Below are 19825 nucleotides of genomic sequence, written 5' to 3' on the forward strand. Positions count from 1 at the left end.
GTCCTACGGGAAGCCTGCTGGTTCACTGTTGGAAATGTGGTATTGAGAGCGACCGACTGAGGGCGAGACCGGGCGCAGAGACAGTCCTTTGGCCAGCAGCACAACTTGTCACCTCTTGAGATGCGGCAGAGATGCAGCAGGGTGATAGAGAGCAAGCACAGAGAGATAGAGAGATAGAGAGAGAGAGAGCGCGTCGCGAGAGCTGGAGCAGCAAGCTTGAGGTTGAAGAGACGAAGTTGAGAAAACGGCGGAAGAAAGGGAAGAAGAGGAAAAGAAGGAAGAAGGAAGAAGGAAGGAAGAAAAAAGGCGAGACGACGCAGCAGGAGAGGAAAAAAGGCGCCAGGAGGGGCAAAAAGTGGGTCGGCGAGCGGCAGGCGGTGATTGGCTGGCTGCTGGATTGGGTAGTTATTATTGTTTGCTTGGGCTGGACAGGGCGAGGAGGAGGAGCAACAACAAGAAAGCAGAAGAAGACGACGACGGGGACGGGGACGGGGACGAGGGACGGCGAGACGAGATAAGCGAGGTGAAAAGGAGAGACGGGCAGGGCAGCTGGGGGGGGGTTTAGCTGGTTAAGGTGACGATAAAGGTGAGTGGTAACGGGTAGCTAACCACGGTTCAGCGTGTTACTAACACCAGGACAGGGCAGCAGCAAACTCTACGCAGTACGGACGGCGGTTTGGACGAGCAGATCGGTCGACCAGAACAAGGGCTTGTCCATCTGATAGAGTTATGCCGGCTCGAGATCAACGCCTGAAGAGCCTGTCTGGCCCCCTTATCCTCCCTGAAAATTTTCAGTCTCGACGGCGTCCGACATGGCTGCAAGAGAGGGCGGGCTGATTGGGTGCGGTGTTGCCGCTGCTTGTTAGGCACTCATGCAGCTCTCCCTTGGGCACTCACCCAACCCTCCCACACCTCCGCTGCTGATACACACCACAGACAGCCCAGCAGGCCACAGGTTGTCCACTCATACTCAAGTCTGAAGACCCTGTCCTTCCATGACTCCCTGCGTCCAGCAGAATCTCCCTCTCAGCCGCCTCGTACGGTCTGTCAAACAAAATAATAATAAAAAAAAAAAAAAAAAAAAAAAAAAAAACAACCTTCCCCTATGGAGACCTTGCTCAGGTGCCAACTACCAATAACATCCAAGTTAGGTGAGATTCCCGGGCATTTCTCTCCACTCTAACCAGCTAAACTACAGTGTTTTTCTGGCTGCAGGGGAGAGGGCTGATAAAATAATGATAGTACCATCCTACTGGATTCTTCTAAGCATGAAAAATCACCGCGCAAAAGCTGAGGTCGTACGGAGTATACTATCTGCCTGGGAAAAGAAGCTCCATATGTCCTTTCTGATGGATACGTGAGCCTCACGTCGCACTTTTCGGGATAAATAAACAAAACCTATGGAGACTACGGAGTACGAAGTACGAGGTACTCCGTACAGGTATATGTGATGTCGTTAATTATCGCGTGGCTGGTTTGGGGTTATATTGGCCCAGTTGAAAATGATCTCAGAGCGTTGCAGGTGGCTGGATATTCCTTTTTTGAACTGCGAACGAACCATCGATAAAAGAGATGGTAAGACGTCGGATCGGACCCTCCGACTCGTCAGATCTACGGAGTACATGGAACACCTAACTGGATGATATGGGCGACTTTTTCGGGACAAAAGGATGCTGAAGAGAGGATGTCCTTCTATCCTTTTGTGAGTTTAAAAGAAAGGCGGTGGGTGCTAACTGGTATATTCTTTCCGTTTCTATATTGGCGAATCACAACTAGCTATTGTCAAGGAAGGGCAAATTATGTCCAAATACCCTCAACTAACATTTTTTTTATGTATCATGGATATAATGGAACTTGCACGTCTCACAGCTTAGTCTGCTGCACGTGAGCAGCCGAGACGACTTTGAAATTCAGTCGCGGAAAGTGAATGCGGATATCAAACCTGCTATCTGCCGTCTTTCGTTGCAGCACTATCTCCTTTGAATTCAACCCAATAAGGGCCCCAGAATCCTGGTGAGTTGATCCTGAATCAGTGGGCCAAACCAGCACTTCCTCGCCCTGCTCAAGCCCAAGTGGATCTGAGTCATCGAATTCGACGTCAATTTGAGCAAACGACTCATACTGGAGACCGTCAAGCACTTCGCTGCCGGACACAAGCATCTCTTCCATCCTTCCCTTTGCGTGTGACAAGGCTTGCCTAAATCGGGCAATCCAAGCAAATACTTTGGGGTGGCTGGCCTCAGAGATGATGCTGTCTTTCAAGGATCCCATGTCAAGAACCCAGTCCAATGGCCAAATTGCTAAATAAGGGGAAAAAAAAAAAAATAACGCAAGAGAAAATGTCAGCCTCCCAATTGAATCCATGGAACCCATTTCCAGACATCCCACGAAATGTCCGGGACAAGCGAGGAGAAACAGGGAGCAAATGAGAGACATACCGTGTATATCTGCAAGGGTTGGCTTTTCCGTCTTGCGGAGCCAGTCCCTCCCATCTGCTAATAACGTTGATTCAAGAAAGTCAAAGGCACGCTTTACTTGAACCATCGCCTCGCTCCTAAGACTGGGCATATCCTCCATCTTCCACTTTGGACCGGTAAGGAAGGTAGATCTGTCCTTCAAGAATGCCGGGTCCCGTAAAGATGGCAGGTCAAGCGGCATCAGGAGAACTGCATTGAGAAACAGTCCTCCATCCGTCGACCATGTTTCAAGTAAGTTCTCCAGAGCTTGCCCTTCACCATCTGTGGCACCAAGCCTTCCGTCCGGGAACTGTTCCTCAAGCTTTTTGATAATCAAGCGAGTGTCACAGTATACGTCCTTCCCGATGCTCAAGACGGGAATTCGTCGGTATTGGACGCCGAGAGCCTCTAGGTCCGGCCGTGGCATAATGAGTGGTTGCAACTGAATATTCTGTCAACATGCATGCTCCCTGCTACGGGTAATAGGGTATTTTTTATCATACGCATTGTTTGTGCTGAATCCCACGCAGAGTGAGGTACCTTCATACCATTAGTTAATCAAACAACGTTCAATTTTTGGTGTCTCTTTTTTTGCTATTGGTAGAGCATCATTTAATTACATACCAAGAAACTCGCCTGGCATATGGCGACAGCGAATAGTGGAATAGGACTGGCTTTACTTCGGAAGACATAACTAGTTGATTCACAAGTTATCTGAGTTCAGAGTTGATGATCTTGGATAGACGAGTTACTTGAAATCCTGCTTGACTTTTATACCTAATGGCTGCTTCCCAAGGGGCGCGCCCTGGCGGCCGCCGGGGGTTTCAGGAGATGGCCCGGGATGCCGAGGCACAATGGAATATAGTTTACCCGCTGTTCATGTCGCTTATTTATCCAATTAAAGGAAAGTATAGCCTATCGACACGCGATAAATAGCCGCGCACTCGAACACAAATGGGAGGGGCTCTCTCGGGCCTCTATGGAGAAAACACCCTCTGAACCATGGACTTCACCCAAGGCTGATTCCTACGCGTAATTTAATTACAGTTTTCGCGTTTTCTATGTGTATTCACAATGCTCCCTCACTACTTAACGAGCAGCTATTTGCAATACAAACAAGATACCAATGCTGTGGCTTCATGGCTTGCCAAAACCGCTAAAGCCTGTGGATACGAGATTGAACATCAGGGTGACCAGCCCAAAAAAGGAGGCAGGGCTTAAAGGGAAAGCAAGAAAAGCAGCCCGAGCCTCTCAGGCTTCCACTAATTCCTCCACCAAAAGCTCCGCGTCCGTCAAACCACAGACATATCTCATTGCCGTTCGCGACTTTATCCCCCTTGCCGAGACTATTGTAAAATGCGAAGCACCTCGAGTCCGAGTCCCGTCCACATTTATCACAGCCATCGAACGAGCTATATCTGCAAGACGATCTCACCATAGCATTCTTGGAGAAAAGACAAGGACGAATGAAGATGGACATGGTCATTTCATCAGCGTTCTCGAACGCGTTCAAAACATTCTACGACCTTTGTTCGTGGATGAGAATAAAGAGGGCTTGGCTAACAAATTTGAGAAGCTTGATGTCGAGGAGCCTTCGGAAGAGCGTGCTCATACCCCAGATACCACAAAACCAGAGCTTCCAGAATCCGATTCAGACGCAACCTATGAAGCAGAAAGGGCACAAGACATCAACGAGATGTACAGCGCTTACTGCCTTATCATTCAAGATTACCGTGCTTTCCGTATTGCAATACAGGAGACCTGGTTAGGCTACCGGCATGGTGTCTTTGATCTTGTTTCCGCGTCGATCATGACCAACACAGCTCTTGAATTTGCCCGCCAGTTAGAGAAGGACGCAGCACCGTTATTTAACAAATTTGGGGGTTCGGCCATGCTCATGGAAGCAGTATTTACGGCTCAGTGCCATAATATGGGAGAAGATAAAGATTTCCGAGAACTGCCTGGTGACGATCTTAATTTTCGTGTTTGGGAGGCAGCGACAGAAATCTTCTTTCCAACTTACATGTTCCTCCAAGGATTTGTTCCTATGGTAAGCAAGGACAATATGCCCGTTATCAAACCCGGCTATTTTGGCGTTTATGACCCTACTAGCGACCGAATAAACAAATCACCAAGGGAAAAGTTTCAAGAGGATAAGGTGATCCTTCTGGAGCACTCCACTGAGTTTGCATTACTCTGTATTTGTGCTCCTGACCTTTTAGCAGAAGATGAGCTCACACGCAGCTTTGCGGAGGCGTTCCAAACCCATTCAGTCACCCTTTTTCTCTCCTTTGCTACGCAAGTGTACCTTGATATTCACCATACGTTGCGTGGGGACGTGCGACGTGGTCTTTCTGATTTGATGGCTACAGCCAACATGATTGATGAGTCAATCAATGATAACTTTCAGTATCATAAATCCCTTCGTGTAACAGGGTGGCCTCGGTCAAATGATACTGTCCTAGAGAAAATCCAGCAATTTATTGGTCTGTGGGTTAAAAGAGACCCCGTTGGGGAGGCCCGAAGGAGACTCAAGCAACCTCCTAGAGAGCCTTATATGCTCTTATCCTCACACCCTCTCTTATGCGGGTTGATTACCTACAGCCTAAAAGCAAAATTCCAAGAAGTCAGTCTGGCCTTTGCAGGCGCCTGGGGCTCCATATTATATACCTACCACCTCTATAACGCAGTGAAACAAGAAAAACTTCTCCGGAACAACTGGCAAGATATGGATGTAATAATGGGAATGCAGGATAAGATTTTTGTTGGAGATCGTCCCCAGACCCCAGAAGATTACTTGAAACAATTTGCTTTGAGTATGGGATGGTCAGCAGCTGCATTCTCGAAAAATAGACGTCAGGGAGCTCTACCAGTTTCATCCAGAGGTCCTAGGACACTCAAGGAGCTTGCTCCAGTCGCTCAGATGTTCAAACCAAGATTCTGTGAAGGAGCCCTGCAGAGAGACTGGACGATGACAGACATTGAACAAATTATATCCAAATCCAATTGGAGTTGGGATGAAGAGGCTTCGCCTTCAGAGGGTATACGTGTGTATTCTATGTCCCGAAACATTAAGAAAGAGCAGAAGAAAGCTACTTCAGGGGCAGTTAATGCCGCCGAACTACTGAAACAGCTCCGGAACACTTTACGGACGGAATCTTTGGAGCTCAGTATACCATATCTCTCATTTCATCGAATATGCTGGTCGGTTCTTCGCAGTATTCATGAACACTGTCGTCCAACCCTTCGGGATATGTTTGGGGGCGGCTACATGGAAAGGGAGAATCAATTGCCTTTCGTAGTGGGATATATATTTATGGCCGCGACAAATACCAAAAAGCTCTCAGGTTTGCTAGGGGCTAAAAAATCGGATGAAGTTACCAGCAAGTTACTCTCCGAAGCAGCAGCTGCTATGGATGAGTGTATAGCGACTGTTGGCAAGCAGTGTTGTGACATGCTGGAACAACTTAATTTTCGTTTCACAGACGGCATGGATGATGAGGTGGAAGGGGAAGGAGATAAAGACAAAAATGAAAGCAAATGAAATTGAAACTTACGAACAGAATCTAAGGTCTAGGGCTCCAGACAATACTCATGAAAAAACAGTCGATGATAGCAGCTGAGGCGCTTTAGTTAGACCATTAAGTGTAACTACTCCAAGCCAAAAAAAAAAAAAAAAAGCTGTGAACGGCTATTTAACCAGCTCGTTTCTCTTATCTCATATTGACCTCAATAGAGGAGTGAATGTTAGTAATGCTTCGTGGAGGCCTTAATTATATGTTTAACTTGCTGTATAATATTTTATATCCATATATACCCATCGGACTGGTTACCAACCATATCGATAGCCGCATTGAGCTGTCACTGGAGCCTAGTATGTGTATCATCTCTTTCACTTTTCCACCTCACTCGGCAGCGCAGTTATAGCTACGCGCCCTAGCTCTCCAGCTCACCTTCCGCAGGTCATCATACCCAGGGTAATGGATCTGGAGCTCAGATCCCCGACAGCCCGATTGCCTGTATAACATGTTAACAAATATAACCTATTTATTGTCTTAGAGAACTCACGCATATAAAGTGCACCAGCTCCCTTTGTCGGAACCAGCTGCATTTACACCATTGACTCCGCCATTTCCAGAAGGGAATTGATCGGTAATTGTGACTATTAACTAAATGAGTAATTATCACGACCAAAGCCTGGGTAATGAGGATCAACATACCGCAGCTCCCAAACGGGGTACGGTAGTACTCGCAGTGGCCGACGAAGCCTGCCCCTGAACAAAGATACAACCCTCCGTGAGATCCATCTGTAATGCGTGGATCCCCATTGCCCTGTTTATTTAGGATCTGTTGGTCATAGGGCGCAGCATAGGCGGTAATGGCAATAGATAGAAGTGCAGTGATTCCCACGAGGAAGCCCATCTTCAGATATTTATCAAGGCGATAGGGTATTTGAAGGGTGTCAATCAAGTTTCTCACTAGGAGTTGAACAATTTATGAGAGAATGAGTTGGTATTTGGGTATGTAGAGATCAAGGCACTCGAGGGCCTTTTTATACCTGAACGTGGGCAAGAGAAAGGAGGCCATTTCGCCGTTTCTGGTCCTTCAGAATCATGTTCAGCGCATGGAAAAGTGCAGATATCGCTTAATTGACTCTCCAGCCGTTTCAGCTGATGTCCATAACCTTGTCAAAGGCAGCATATATCATGCACTATGGTGTCGGTATTGATGTAGAGGAAAAGTCGCTCGCTTAAGTATCTGCAAGTACATGTAGTTGATTAGTTACGCCAAGCCCAGCAAGCTTCAGCTGAGAAAATCGCATCATCTTCCAAAAAATCCAGCAACTACCGACCAACTTACATTATTACTGCTGAACGACGGATAAAAATAAATAAGTGAATAGTAAATAGAGGAGAGTAAAAATATAATAAATAGGCCAAAAAAATATACATACGACAGTCGGGATTCGCTGGTGGTCACCCACCCAACTACTAACCGACCGGCAAGTGGCTTAAGTACAGCTGAGCGGACGGGAAGCTCTGTTTTCCACTTCCTATGGTCGTATGTGCTAGACTCTTAGTTGAGAGGGTTGATATACGGTAGAGGCATCTCGCGTTACTATGAAAGGAGGATATAAAACCAAGGCTAGGAAACATGGACTAATCCATTTCAAAGGCTGAAAGTATCAGTTATCTTCTGCATCTTCTGCATCTACTTCCTGCTGATGTGGAATCCATGGGTTCGCATCACCAATCTTCTGGACAACCAATCCTGCACTGCCTGGATTTTTATATTTCGCTGCGGCCTGGCGCTCATAACTCACGTTCCTTAGCCGTTCATGTTCGCGAGGTGTGAGACGCAGATACAATTCGATACCCACGAAATGTAGGAATGTCGCTACTGAACCAGCGAGAGCCGACTGGAGCTGAATACTTGCTCCAATAGCGACTGGGTCGGGAGAGCCTGTATCAGCTCTGACAGGGGCGTAGCGCTCAACGTTCCCTAACCACGGGTAAATGGTGGCATTGCACATAGGGTATGCGCTGGTATATGGTACCGGAATATTGTAGAACTTCCACGTAAAATCAATCTGATCGCAGGGCCAGCTGACATAAAATTTGTATTCAAGAGAGCGGAATATGGGTGAAAAGATTTCGATGAGAGGCCGCATAGTTATTATGCTTCCCATATAGAACATGGCTCGTAACATCCAAGCTCGGTGCTGCTCAATTTGCTTCCGGCGGATGTTGATGTAAGCAATTATGATGGAAACTGTAGACACCAGAACAAGGAGCCCATTGCTGAACCGCGTGGCAGGGTCACCACCAAAAGCATGGGGAGTGATTATTATTACACCCGCGTTCGAAATCATGAAAAGAAACATAATCAGGTATCCGTTTAGGCGGTGAAATAAAGTAGCCTTGTATCGAATTATCGGGATAAATTGGAGAACGATGAGAAGTGAACAAGGTAGGATTGCTCCTAGGTGTAACATGATACCGGTTTTATAGAGGTCGCGTTGGTAGTAGTACCATTCGCCAGGGATAGAGCTTCGTCTGAATCTGTTTATGTCTAAGTATTGGAGGCGGGACAAAGTGAATCCAAGCAAGCCACCGGCGAAAATGAAGAAGAGAATGAAGTTGTAAGACTTCCGGAAGCCAACAGCCCTAATTAGGCGGTGCCAAAGAGATGCGAGCTGTGGTTTTGCCATCATGAAGGTCTGAAGGGAAAAAACCGGGCTTGTGTTCAAGTGTGACTGGTATGTTTCTCCTAATAGTCAGACCTAGAGGAAGTTGACGGCATCAGATGGACTTTATATCCATGATTATTGCAGTAATGATACCCCATGAGGGTTGTTGTTGAAGATGGTGAAACCTCTCCAGAATGATGATCAGCTGCACTCGGCATCACCTGAAAGACGTATTCTTGGATATTCCATTGAGGGGCGATATCCATTCTTTTGCTCTTGTAGGGGTATAAATATGCAACTTCATGACAGAAATGGTCAAATATCCATTCGATATTTAATTACGGAAGAATAAGTTGATGTTCGCAGGGATGATCCAAGGTTGTGATGGTGTGGCTGAGGCTGCGCCGAGAAGCGCTTTTCCTAAAAGGGGCATTTCTGCGGTTAAACCACCATATTTAGTCATTATGCAGTTTCTTGTGGGAAGACGAGGGATATTCAAGCGGCTGACGGCTACAGTAGTCGAAAAACGACCACGCACTAATTGGTTTGACAACGTCAATATACGATTCAAGCATTCCCTCGTCGTCGCTCAAAAGATAGTCTTGTTGGGTTTAGTCTTTCAATGGCTTTCTCATAATGGGAAGAGAAGTACTCCGTATCGACTTCAGCAACAAAGGAATTAAGTTATTTCAATCGAGTAGCGAGAACACATACGGTAGCACCTATCACAAGTGACCCAGCTTTTTCCTCCCAGCTTCCTCTCTGATGACAGCGCAAAAATCTTTGGAGCTTGTCTCTTTGAAAAACACTGGGTAACCTCCTTCTAGCCTGTTGGAATGTAGTTTTTCACGACACGGCTAACGGAAGATCCTTCTGACCCGAAGAAAATTTCGGAGCATTCGGGTCATGGTTAAGGGGTGGAAGTCACTACTAATGTTGATTCAGGAGCAGCTGATTGGCCAAAATATGTGAGAACGGGATGCTGACAAACGCAAAACTTTCCGTGAATCGGCATTTTTATACGGAAAGTGGGTCCCGCAGTGCCCCACATAGTTTAATTTTAAGGTTATAACTTCCTTGGGCAACCTAAAAGGCGTGGCCATGACCTCCTCGCTGGGCCCGCAGGAGAAACCGGAAATAAGGCACAAACCAACAAACCATCCGCAAGGTAGAGGTCTAGCCAGATATCGAATGATTACCAATGATGTTGGGCCCCCACGAGATGCTGGTGAGCACTCAATAGGTGACTCACCTCGGGTAGTCTCCTGAGATAAATACCCCTCACTTCGACTTAAATTGTGTTCCTTTCCCCAGACGATGGTTCTCACCATACCGTCAGTAGTCCACAGCTTCCTTGAGGCAGGAGTTGCTTTCAAGTTGGAATCATGAAACTCTCCGGCATATTCCAGAAACCACCGCCTCGTTATGTCGTGGCTAGCATTCTGTGCTCCCTCGGGGGTTTTCTCTTCGGAGTTGACACCGCAATTATCGGTCCTGTGACTGTGATGGACTCGTTCACCGGGGCTTTCGGCCATCCGAGTCCCACGCTTCATGGGCTGATTGTATCTTCGATCCTTATTCCTGCCGCCATCTCCTCGTTTTTAGCTGGCCGTGTTGCTGATGTTCTGGGTCGGCCCCCAGCAATTGCTATCGGGTCTGCTATATTTGGCCTTGGCGCCGCGATTGAGGCCGCTGCCGTTCACCTTGGCATGTTTGTTGCTGGCCGAGTAGTAGCAGGTATTGGCGAGGGCCTTTACTTGGGCACATTGGTCGTGTAACTATGCACCTCGCTATGCCAATGACTTGAACATTCACACTGACGCCGCTGCAGGTACATTTGCGAAATCTCCCCTGCCAGGCACCGTGGAAGCCTCACTACAGGGCCCCAACTTCTTATCACCTCTGGGCTAGTGGCCGGTTTCTTTACATGCTACAGATCTGTTAAAATTGTTTCCACCCTCTCCTGGCGTCTACCATTTATACTCCTTGCTTCTTACTCTGCTACATTTGCCGTTGTTGCATACGTGTTCCTACCCCCTTCTCCGAGATGGCTAGCTGCGACCTACGGCCAAAACACGACAGCGATTGATGCAGCCTGGGATCGTTTGGGTGTTTTGCATGCTGATCGAGAAGTTATGCCGTCAAACCAAGAGGAAGAACACAAGAAAAGGTCCAAGGTCAGTCCTACTTTAAAGTTCTACGGGTCTAGTTTTCTTTGTTCCAGTTACGTTAGAAAAGAATTGGAAAATATGTATTCTAATTACAATTACTTTAGACACTTGACGTCTTTTCTGCCGAAGCTAGACCAGGCTTCCTTCTAGCTATCTTCCTCATGGGTATGCAACAGCTGAGTGGAATTGATGGTGTTCTATATGTACGTTTTCATTCTTTTAGACATTCCCAACTTCATCTAATATTATATACATAGTACGCCCCTTTACTATTCCAACAAGCTGGTCTCACTTCCGCAGGTGATACCTTCCTTGCATCAGGCGTATCAGCTATTGTTATTTGTGCAGTTACAATTCCGGCTACGATCTGGGCTGATAGCTGGAGCCGACGCCGAAACACAATATATGGCGGACTTGGAATGGCCACAACCATGTTTATTATTGGCGGGTTATATGCTGGAGATGCAGTACATTCCTATGGTGCCGGACGCTGGGTGGTTATCATCTCTATTTACCTCTACACGGTCATATTTTCTATCTCTTGGGCGGTTGCTGTGAAAATATATGCCGCCGAAATCCAGCCACAGAGAACTAGAGCAAGCGCTACAAGCCTTGCCCATGGAAGTAATTGGATCACAAACTTCCTCGTTGCCCTTGTGACACCGACCCTACTCGCAAATACTAGCTACGGTGCCTATTTCCTCTTCGGAAGTTGTACCTTTGCCACAGCCATAGTTTGTTGGTTCTTTATGCCAGAAACGCGCGGCCGTACATTGGCCGAAATACAACAGGCTCTTCACACCAGTCGGTCTAGTGGAGTTGACACTCCTGCAAAAACACTCTGGAGAAGACTACGAAGAGCCCCTGCTATTACGGTGACGAGAAATTGACAGTTCAAGATATCATTATGACAGTACCCATCCTCTGAGCACCAGACTTTTGGGTAACGGCTTCCAATGGGTGGTGATACTTGAGATGCCAAAGTGTGCCTTTTAGTCACATTACTAGAGAAGCCTTCAATTTTTAGCCAGCGATTTCGATATCGGCTGATAATGAAAAATAATTAATTACTAATATTCAAAGACCTTTAATACACTTAGTACTCTTTCGCTTACGGCCTGGTATTTAGAGATATAACCGAAGCACCCTGGGCAACCAAGAGAATGGAGGATTTCAGTAATGATGTTGCTCCCAAACGGACCTCCTGTCTAAGCTCTGTACCGGTAAAGAGGGGCCTGTAGCCTTTTATTAACATAAATATATATTTGATGCCTCTCCTGAATTATTTTGATGGTATCAACAATAATGCTTTCGCAATCCGTAAACTAGTTGCGCCGCGAAACTGTTGGACCGAAGTTTTTCCTTAAGTGCGTTGGAGAGACCTTGCAAGCCGAAAAAGTGCAATAAGGCTACGTGAAGTATAAGAGAGACCTTAAAGTCTGGGATTTCGATTCTGTACTGGTCAATGCAGACGATAGGGCTGTGGGTCTCACTCGAGGACCCTCGGCGGTTACTTTGTTCGTGGTTCCATTCTAGAAGCTTATCTGACGCCGTACGAGTCAGAGTGACGAGCTCTGTAAGACAACGGCTAGAAACGTGTCCTTGTCACCCCGGACACTACAGTCTGAACAACGAAGAGCCTCCCTACAGACCTATGTTCCTCTATCTACACAATTTAAAAGCATTTCTGCCCTCGTCTCTGTCGATTCTACCCCAATGGCCTCCAGGAAAAGAGCCACGTCACGGAGGAAATCACATTTTGAGGAAGCCCCTCTATTAGCGCTAAGAGTGGATGGGAATGAGCTCCATCCTGATCGTCTCTCTTGGGTATTTTCGTTGAACCGGGCTGGTTGAGATGGGGTATTTGTGTGATGGTAGAGTGCCTGCATATTGAGGGCTGCGTCAAATATATTCTCAGCATTCGTTGATGAGTGGCTGCTCTTCGGGAACTCGTGCATCCCACTGGATGAATCAAGTCCGACGGCCCCATGATTATCCGTTAATGCAGGAGATGTAGGCTGAATTGACAAAATCGAGCTCTCCCACGTGTTGTGCAATTCGGCGAACTCCTCGGAAGAAGAGCATGGCAAATTTAGAGGCTCAGAGTCAGGCACGCTTTGAGTAGGCTCTTGGTCGATCTCTGTGCCTAGGGACAGTTGTTGACTACCATAGGAAGCCTGACGTGAGCTTGGAGTAGGCAACTGGTTATTGGAAGGGTGCCCACGTTTTGATGTCTTTCTACTGTCTTTGATCGACAAGACATCTCGATACATGCAAGTGACTGAGGCAGCCTGACATTTTCAACAGCCATCTTTGTCAACGCTACACTTTAGCTGGGGAGATGTCAGCAGGTATTCATCTTCATCCTTCCGCAGCAATGAAGTGAAAATAAGTCCAACGGCCAGTGTGACTAGGCCGTAATGTTGAAAGGGGTGATCTAGACCTACTGACTTTCGTGAATGACAACGATCACAGGCAACCGGAGTATAACCTCTGGCTTCGAATCCACTGGCGCTCTGGAGCTCTACATGCTCGCGACTATTGGTGTCCTTGTCGTATCGAATGGTACCAAACATCTTTGCTAACATCGGCTGGCCTGCGGTCGGTTTGAACGTAAATCTTGAGCGTGAAATATAAGATCAGCGAAAACTTAGGTCCCGTAACGTCAGGTCAAATAAATGTGAAACAAGATACGTTCCGCCAGATGTGCTGGACCCAAGGCCAAAATAATCCCTGTACATTTGAGCGCATACGTGTACATTGCATTCGTTGATCACCTACACGGCGCTCACTACCTTGTGCCTTTGCATATGTGCATCCATGGCTAGATAGTTCCCATACTGCCTGATTGGTTGCGAAGGAACCTGGATTAAGTAGTGCATGATACGGTGACCAGGACCTCGTGCAAACTAACTTTTGAATAGCCCCTGAGCCCTCGGCACGGATTCAGTTAATGGGTACCCCGATGAGTGCTGCGGTTCTACACTGTAGATGTTGGTATAAATCATCCGCAGCGGCTATCCATGACGGATTGGTATATGAAGCCTTTGGTATTATGTTCATCCACGGAAGGGTATTTAGAAAAGCCTCTTTAAGAGACTCTAGTGGTTGAACCTCAGTCTTCGGCATAAGTGTATAATATGATAATAATAATAATAATAATAATCGGCAGTGGGGCCAGGCGGCAAGTGGGCCTGTACTCTGTACCAATGGACTGATCAATCAGAGCTCTGTGTTAACACCCAAGTATTTGAACACTCCCCTGCGCCTCGGGTATGATGGCCCCTACAAACGGCGACTTTTTATTGCACCAATGAAGTCAAGTAACGTAAGGTTGCATTTTACGTACGTCTGTCAAATCTAGGGATCGTAGCCTCCCATAGGACGCTGAAATGTGCAAGATAAGGTAACTTGTTACTAGGTACTCTGGTTACCCAGCTCTGCCCTCTCTAGACTTAAGAGTGCTAGCTTCTTTCTCAGCCCGCTCGATACCCCTTCCGTAACATCAGGAGTACTTCGCTTGTTGCCTATTATAGTCGTACAGTCGGAATGACCGGAGCCAATGATGATGGATATTTGTGTGGGAGGCATGGTCCATTCAGTCCGTTGTACTGAGGTTCGTTTGACTTTTACGCGCTTAAATTCTCCGCATATTCGAAACTTACACTATTTAATTACATAATCTCTGTAATAAATAACTAGTTATAGCCAATCAAAATTTCATTTTATAAAGCTGACTGGCCAATCCAGATAACCAATCAACGGCACCCCTGAGGCATAAGGGGTCAGTGGCGTTGATTGGTCGAATGGGCGGGCATAAATCTAACATATATTTTTACCATAACCAATAGAAATAACTGATTAATAGCGAATTGGTAATCCAATAGGAAGTACGTCTTGATTTAGATACGCTTGTACTCCGTATCAGACCACCATCAACTCTGTACTTAGTTTGATCTACTTAACTAAACACCCGAGAGATGGAAGTTTTTATCATACCTGGTTTTCAAGATTGGGAAATGTGAGCGCTGGTGCTATGACAAGCTGTCAGTTTTTATTAGTCATCTTATCTCGCTACACCTTGCTTGGTTAAAGCCTCGCACATTTGATAGAGCTCAATATCATCCTCCTCCTTCTGATACAAGGTTACCATTGCTCCGGTGGATTTTGTACATTGTGATTGGGGCTGTTTCACCCATAATCGGGTTGAATACTCCGGCCCCGGGGGTCAAATCGACCACAGGCCTCTAGCAACAAGTCACCATTCCCCTTTTCCAGTGCGTTTGCAAGTGTTAGGCCCGCAAGGCCTCCGCCAACAACCGCGTCGACATGATGACCAGGATCTGGAACCAGTCTGGGCGGGTCGATATGCGGCTGATCGCCTAATCCAGTAAGTTCCGGAGACCCCACCAGGGGTATCCAGAAGACTGGGTCATTCATTATTGGCCAACGCCCTCGTTCTATACAGATATCCATGCAATACAGGCGTTTTACACACCAAATCCATGATTGTCGCGCCCCTGTCCCCTCCAAGCAATAGAAAATGATAACGCCTCAATTGTTGTATAGCAAGGGGACTCGGGGGTGCACTCGGCAGCGTAGTTAACAAAAGCGAGTTGCACGCTCCAGAGATTCTTTCGCCTCAACCTCACTTCCTTCCAGGCCGACTTGACCCCCCCCCCCCCCCCATCAGGAAAACTAACCTACTCCGACCTCCCACTACCAGTGTCACGTCAATAATCGCTGGGCTGCTTCATGATGACAAGCCGTGATCTGGAAGGTCAAGATGCCAAACACACGAACCGAGCCGGCCCAGGGCAGGTTGGGGAAACCGAAACGATGGAAGATGATGGTCCGTTCAAGCATCTGCCAGAGCATGAGAGGCTCATCCTCAAGAGACAGTTAGATCTTCCCGCCACCAATGTCAATTACATGGCTTTGTATCGTTATGCGACACAGAATGACAGGATTGTTCTTATGCTTGCCTCGGTGGCCGCGATCATTGGCGGTGCGCTGATGCCCATGATGACTGTTTTGTTCGGTGGTCTTGCAGGCACCTTCCGCAGTTTCCTGTTGGGCGAAATCTCGGGGAGCAAGTTTAACAGCGACCTTGCGAGTTTCTCTCTGTACTTTCTCTACCTCGCTATAGGCGAGTTTGCTATGGTTTATATGGCCACGGTCGGTTTCGTGTACGCCGGCGAACACGTCACATCAAAAATCAGAGAACGCTTCCTAGCCGCCATTCTCAGACAGAATATTGCCTTTTTTGACGAGCTTGGTGCGGGTGAGATCACCACACGCATTACAGCAGATACCAATCTTGTCCAGGAAGGCATCTCAGAGAAAGTGGGATTGACCTTGACAGCCATCGCCACTTTTGTGGCCGCTATCGTGATCAGTTTCACCAGGCATTGGAAACTGGCGCTGATTATGTGCTCCACTGTCGTGGCTATTGTTGTCACGTTGGGTTTCGTGGGCACGTTCGTTGCTAAGCTCAGCAAGACATACCTTGGCCAATTTGCTAAAGGCGGAACGGTTGCAGAAGAGGTCATTAGCTCGATTCGAAACCCGGTTGCGTTCAATACCCAAGAGAAGTTGGGTCGATGGTATAATGGATATCTTGTTGAAGCAGAGAAGTCTGGCTTTAAGCTGAAATCCACCACTAGCTCAATGCTTGGTTTTCTCTTCCTGTAAGTATAGCGAGTGGAATAACATCTCACCTTCCGATTGACGGTCTCTTGAATTCCATCGAACAGCACAGCGTTCTAACAAATTGTCACTATCAAGGTACATCTACCTCAATTATGGACTGTCTTTCTGGATGGGCTCCCGCTTCCTGGTGGATGGATCCGTTGGGTTAGCGCAGATTCTTACTATTCAAATGGCCATCATGATGGGTGCCTTTGCCCTGGGCAATATTACACCGAATGTCCAAGCCATTACCACAGCGGTTGCAGCAGCCAATAAGATCTATGCAACCATCGATCGTGTCTCTCCTCTCGATCCCCTATCGACTGAGGGTCAGAAGCTCGAGAAAATTCAGGGAGATGTGGAGCTCAAGAACATTAGACATATATACCCTTCCCGCCCCGATGTTGTTGTGATGGATGATGTAAGTTTGATATTCCCAGCTGGTAAGTCTACAGCTCTTGTTGGAGCTTCAGGCTCTGGGAAGAGCACTATAGTCGGTCTGATTGAGCGTTTCTACAATCCTGTGGGTGGATCTCTATATATCGACGGCCACGATATCAAAGATCTAAATCTACGCTGGTTACGACAACAAATCTCATTGGTTAGTCAAGAGCCTGCATTATTCTCTACCACGATATTTGGAAATATTAAGCACGGATTGATCGGAACACCGCACGAGCATGCGTCCGACAAAGTGATTACTGAGCTAGTCGAGCGCGCTGCTCGAATAGCAAATGTGAGTTTAATCCCTTAGCGTTTATAGTTACCTATAACTACCGTACATATGCAGTCAAAAGTTCTGACCAAGTTTCTTTTCAGGCCCATGATTTCATCTCTTCCCTTCCTGAACGCTACGAAACTAACATTGGCGAACGAGGGTTACTTCTCTCCGGGGGGCAGAAACAACGTATTGCCATCGCCAGGGCCATAGTTAGCGACCCTAAGATCTTACTACTCGATGAAGCAACATCTGCACTCGACACAAAGAGCGAAGGGGTTGTACAAGCTGCACTCGACAAAGCTGCCCAGGGACGAACTACCGTGATCATTGCTCACCGGCTCTCTACTGTCAAGAATGCGGACAATATTGTGGTAATGTCTCACGGACGTGTTGTCGAGCAAGGCACCCACTATGAACTCCTTCAAAAGAAAGCGGCTTATCATAAATTGGTCGAGGCTCAGCGGATAGCGATGAAGCAGATGTCTAGAAATCAAGATAATGATCACATTTTGCCCGAAACCGATTATGATTTACTGCAAACCGGATATGATGAGAAGTGCGACAGCTTCGGCAAGTTAGACGAAGAAGAAGAATCTCAGGACCCTACAGCGTACAAGACACAGTCAGAAAAATCACGAACCACACTTTCGAGGAAGGGAAAAGAGCAACAAGAGGACATTGCCGACAACTATACCCTGTTTGAGCTTATACGTTTCGTGGCGGGTTTGAACAAACGAGAATGGAAATATATGGTCTTTGGAATTTTACTCGGCATCGTCTGCGGCGGAGGTAATCCAACACAAGCCGTCTTCTTCTCTAAGTGCATTACAGTCCTTTCACTCCCTCTCTCAGAAAGCTCTGAAATACGTCGACAAGTCAACTTCTGGTCCCTGATGTATTTGATGCTCGCCTTTGTGCAGCTATTGGCTCTTACAACTCAGGGTATTATGTTCTCTCACTGCGCAGAGCGACTGATCCATCGAGTTCGTGACCAAACATTCCGGCATATCCTCCGGCAAGACATTGCCTATTTCGACAAACGTTCTGCAGGTGCTCTCACTTCCTTCCTATCCACTGAGACCTCTCAATTGGCTGGGCTGTCGGGGATTACTATGATGACCATCCTCTTGATGGTCACTACTTTGGTTGCCGCTTGCACCATAGCGCTGGCTGTAGGGTGGAAGCTTGGTCTGGTTTGCATTTCCACCATCCCCCTTCTCCTCGCTTGCGGGTACTTCCGCTTGGTAATGCTGGTTCGACTCGAGAGAGAGAAGAAAAAGGCCTACGCAGATTCTGCAAGCTATGCTTGTGAGGCCACTTCAGCTATCCGAACCGTAGCTTCTTTAACCCGTGAGGATGACATTTGCAGTCACTACCATGCACAGCTTCTCTCGCAAGGCCGCAGCCTAGTGTGGTCCGTCCTTAAGTCGTCCACCCTCTATGCAGCATCTCAATCACTCCAGTTCCTCTGCATGGCTCTCGGCTTTTGGTATGGAGGCAACCTGTTCGGTAGACGCGAATATAGCATGTGAGTAAACCACAATTCCCCCGGTCAGAAACGATATTCGTCCTAACCCTTCGACTCAGGTTCCAATTCTTCCTGTGTTACAGTTCCGTCATTTTCGGCGCGCAGTCAGCAGGGACTATCTTCAGCTACGTACCGGATTTTGCCAAAGCTCGTCATGCTGCTGCTAGTGTCAAGGCTCTCTTTGACCGGACACCGGAAATTGATAGCTGGAGCGATGACGGCGAAAAGGTTCAGAGTATAGAAGGCCATATCGAGTTCAGGGATGTACACTTCCGGTACCCGTCGCGACCAAACCAACCTGTTCTACAAGGTCTTAATCTCCAGGTCAAACCCGGACAATACGTTGCATTTGTTGGAGCTAGTGGATGTGGTAAGTCCACTGCAATTGCGCTCTTAGAGAGATTTTATAACCCAACTCTCGGGGGTATCTATGTGGATAGCAAAGAAATCTCATCATTCAACGTCAAAAATTACCGCTCCCATCTCGCACTTGTTGGCCAAGAGCCAACTCTATACCAAGGTACTATCCGTGAGAATATCATGCTAGGTACGGACAGAGATGATATTTCAGAAGATGAAATAGTGGCATGCTGCAAGAATGCAAATATCTACGATTTCATTATTGGCCTGCCAAGCGGGTTTGATACTCTCGTTGGTAGTAAGGGTGGTATGTTATCGGGTGGCCAGAAGCAACGCCTTGCAATTGCCAGAGCCTTGCTCCGCAACCCAAAAATTCTTTTACTAGATGAGGCCACCTCGGCTCTCGATTCCGAGTCTGAAAAATTCGTACAAGCTGCTCTGGATACTGCAGCAAAAGGCCGCACAACGATAGCTGTCGCACATCGTCTCAGCACGGTGCAAAAGGCAGACATGATCTATGTCTTCAACCAAGGTCGCATCATTGAGGCTGGGACCCATTCTGAGTTGATGCAGATGCGGTCGGCGTACTTTGAACTTGTTGGCTTGCAGAATTTGGGCGAGATGTAAATTTTTTGTGACCGTCGTGAAGGAATGTCTTGTCGGATAGTTACTCTCCTGTTTCCCTCCTCTTCTTTATTTCGGTGCCTG

At 47.2% G+C, this 19825-nt stretch overlaps 6 protein-coding genes across 6 annotated transcripts; 4 read left to right on the forward strand and 2 right to left on the reverse strand.

The window, feature by feature from the left end:
- Nucleotides 1-131: 131 nt before the first annotated feature.
- Nucleotides 132-518, forward strand: ARB_00742 (uncharacterized protein; the record flags this gene model as incomplete). The annotated part of the gene is made up of 1 exon (XM_003012814.1): nucleotides 132-518. One exon carries the CDS (start codon nucleotides 132-134, stop codon nucleotides 516-518), a length of 387 nt encoding a protein of 128 aa, XP_003012860.1.
- A 1345-nt stretch (nucleotides 519-1863) lies between these two features.
- Nucleotides 1864-2883, reverse strand: ARB_00743 (uncharacterized protein; the record flags this gene model as incomplete). The annotated part of the gene is made up of 1 exon (XM_003012815.1): nucleotides 1864-2883. One exon carries the CDS (start codon nucleotides 2881-2883, stop codon nucleotides 1864-1866), a length of 1020 nt encoding a protein of 339 aa, XP_003012861.1.
- Nucleotides 2884-3582: 699 nt separating this feature from the next.
- On the forward strand, nucleotides 3583-6000 carry ARB_00744 (uncharacterized protein; the record flags this gene model as incomplete). Its single annotated transcript, XM_003012816.1, has 1 exon — nucleotides 3583-6000. One exon carries the CDS (start codon nucleotides 3583-3585, stop codon nucleotides 5998-6000), a length of 2418 nt encoding a protein of 805 aa, XP_003012862.1.
- A 1641-nt stretch (nucleotides 6001-7641) lies between these two features.
- ARB_00745 (uncharacterized protein) lies at nucleotides 7642-8667 on the reverse strand (the record flags this gene model as incomplete). Its single annotated transcript, XM_003012817.1, has 1 exon — nucleotides 7642-8667. The coding sequence occupies one exon, from the start codon at nucleotides 8665-8667 to the stop codon at nucleotides 7642-7644; it is 1026 nt and encodes a 341-aa protein (XP_003012863.1).
- A 1364-nt stretch (nucleotides 8668-10031) lies between these two features.
- Nucleotides 10032-11707, forward strand: ARB_00746 (uncharacterized protein; the record flags this gene model as incomplete). The annotated part of the gene is made up of 4 exons (XM_003012818.1): nucleotides 10032-10420; nucleotides 10583-10823; nucleotides 10922-11020; nucleotides 11075-11707. The coding sequence occupies 4 exons, from the start codon at nucleotides 10032-10034 to the stop codon at nucleotides 11705-11707; spliced, it is 1362 nt and encodes a 453-aa protein (XP_003012864.1).
- Nucleotides 11708-15575: 3868 nt separating this feature from the next.
- Nucleotides 15576-19744, forward strand: ARB_00747 (uncharacterized protein; the record flags this gene model as incomplete). Its single annotated transcript, XM_003012819.1, has 4 exons — nucleotides 15576-16507; nucleotides 16605-17244; nucleotides 17328-18757; nucleotides 18841-19744. 4 exons carry the CDS (start codon nucleotides 15576-15578, stop codon nucleotides 19742-19744), a joined length of 3906 nt encoding a protein of 1301 aa, XP_003012865.1.
- Nucleotides 19745-19825: the final 81 nt, after the last annotated feature.

Source organism: Trichophyton benhamiae (genome assembly GCF_000151125.1).
Source record: "Trichophyton benhamiae CBS 112371 chromosome Unknown contix00201_1.exp, whole genome shotgun sequence".
In the NCBI taxonomy this organism is placed as follows: domain Eukaryota; kingdom Fungi; phylum Ascomycota; class Eurotiomycetes; order Onygenales; family Arthrodermataceae; genus Trichophyton; species Trichophyton benhamiae.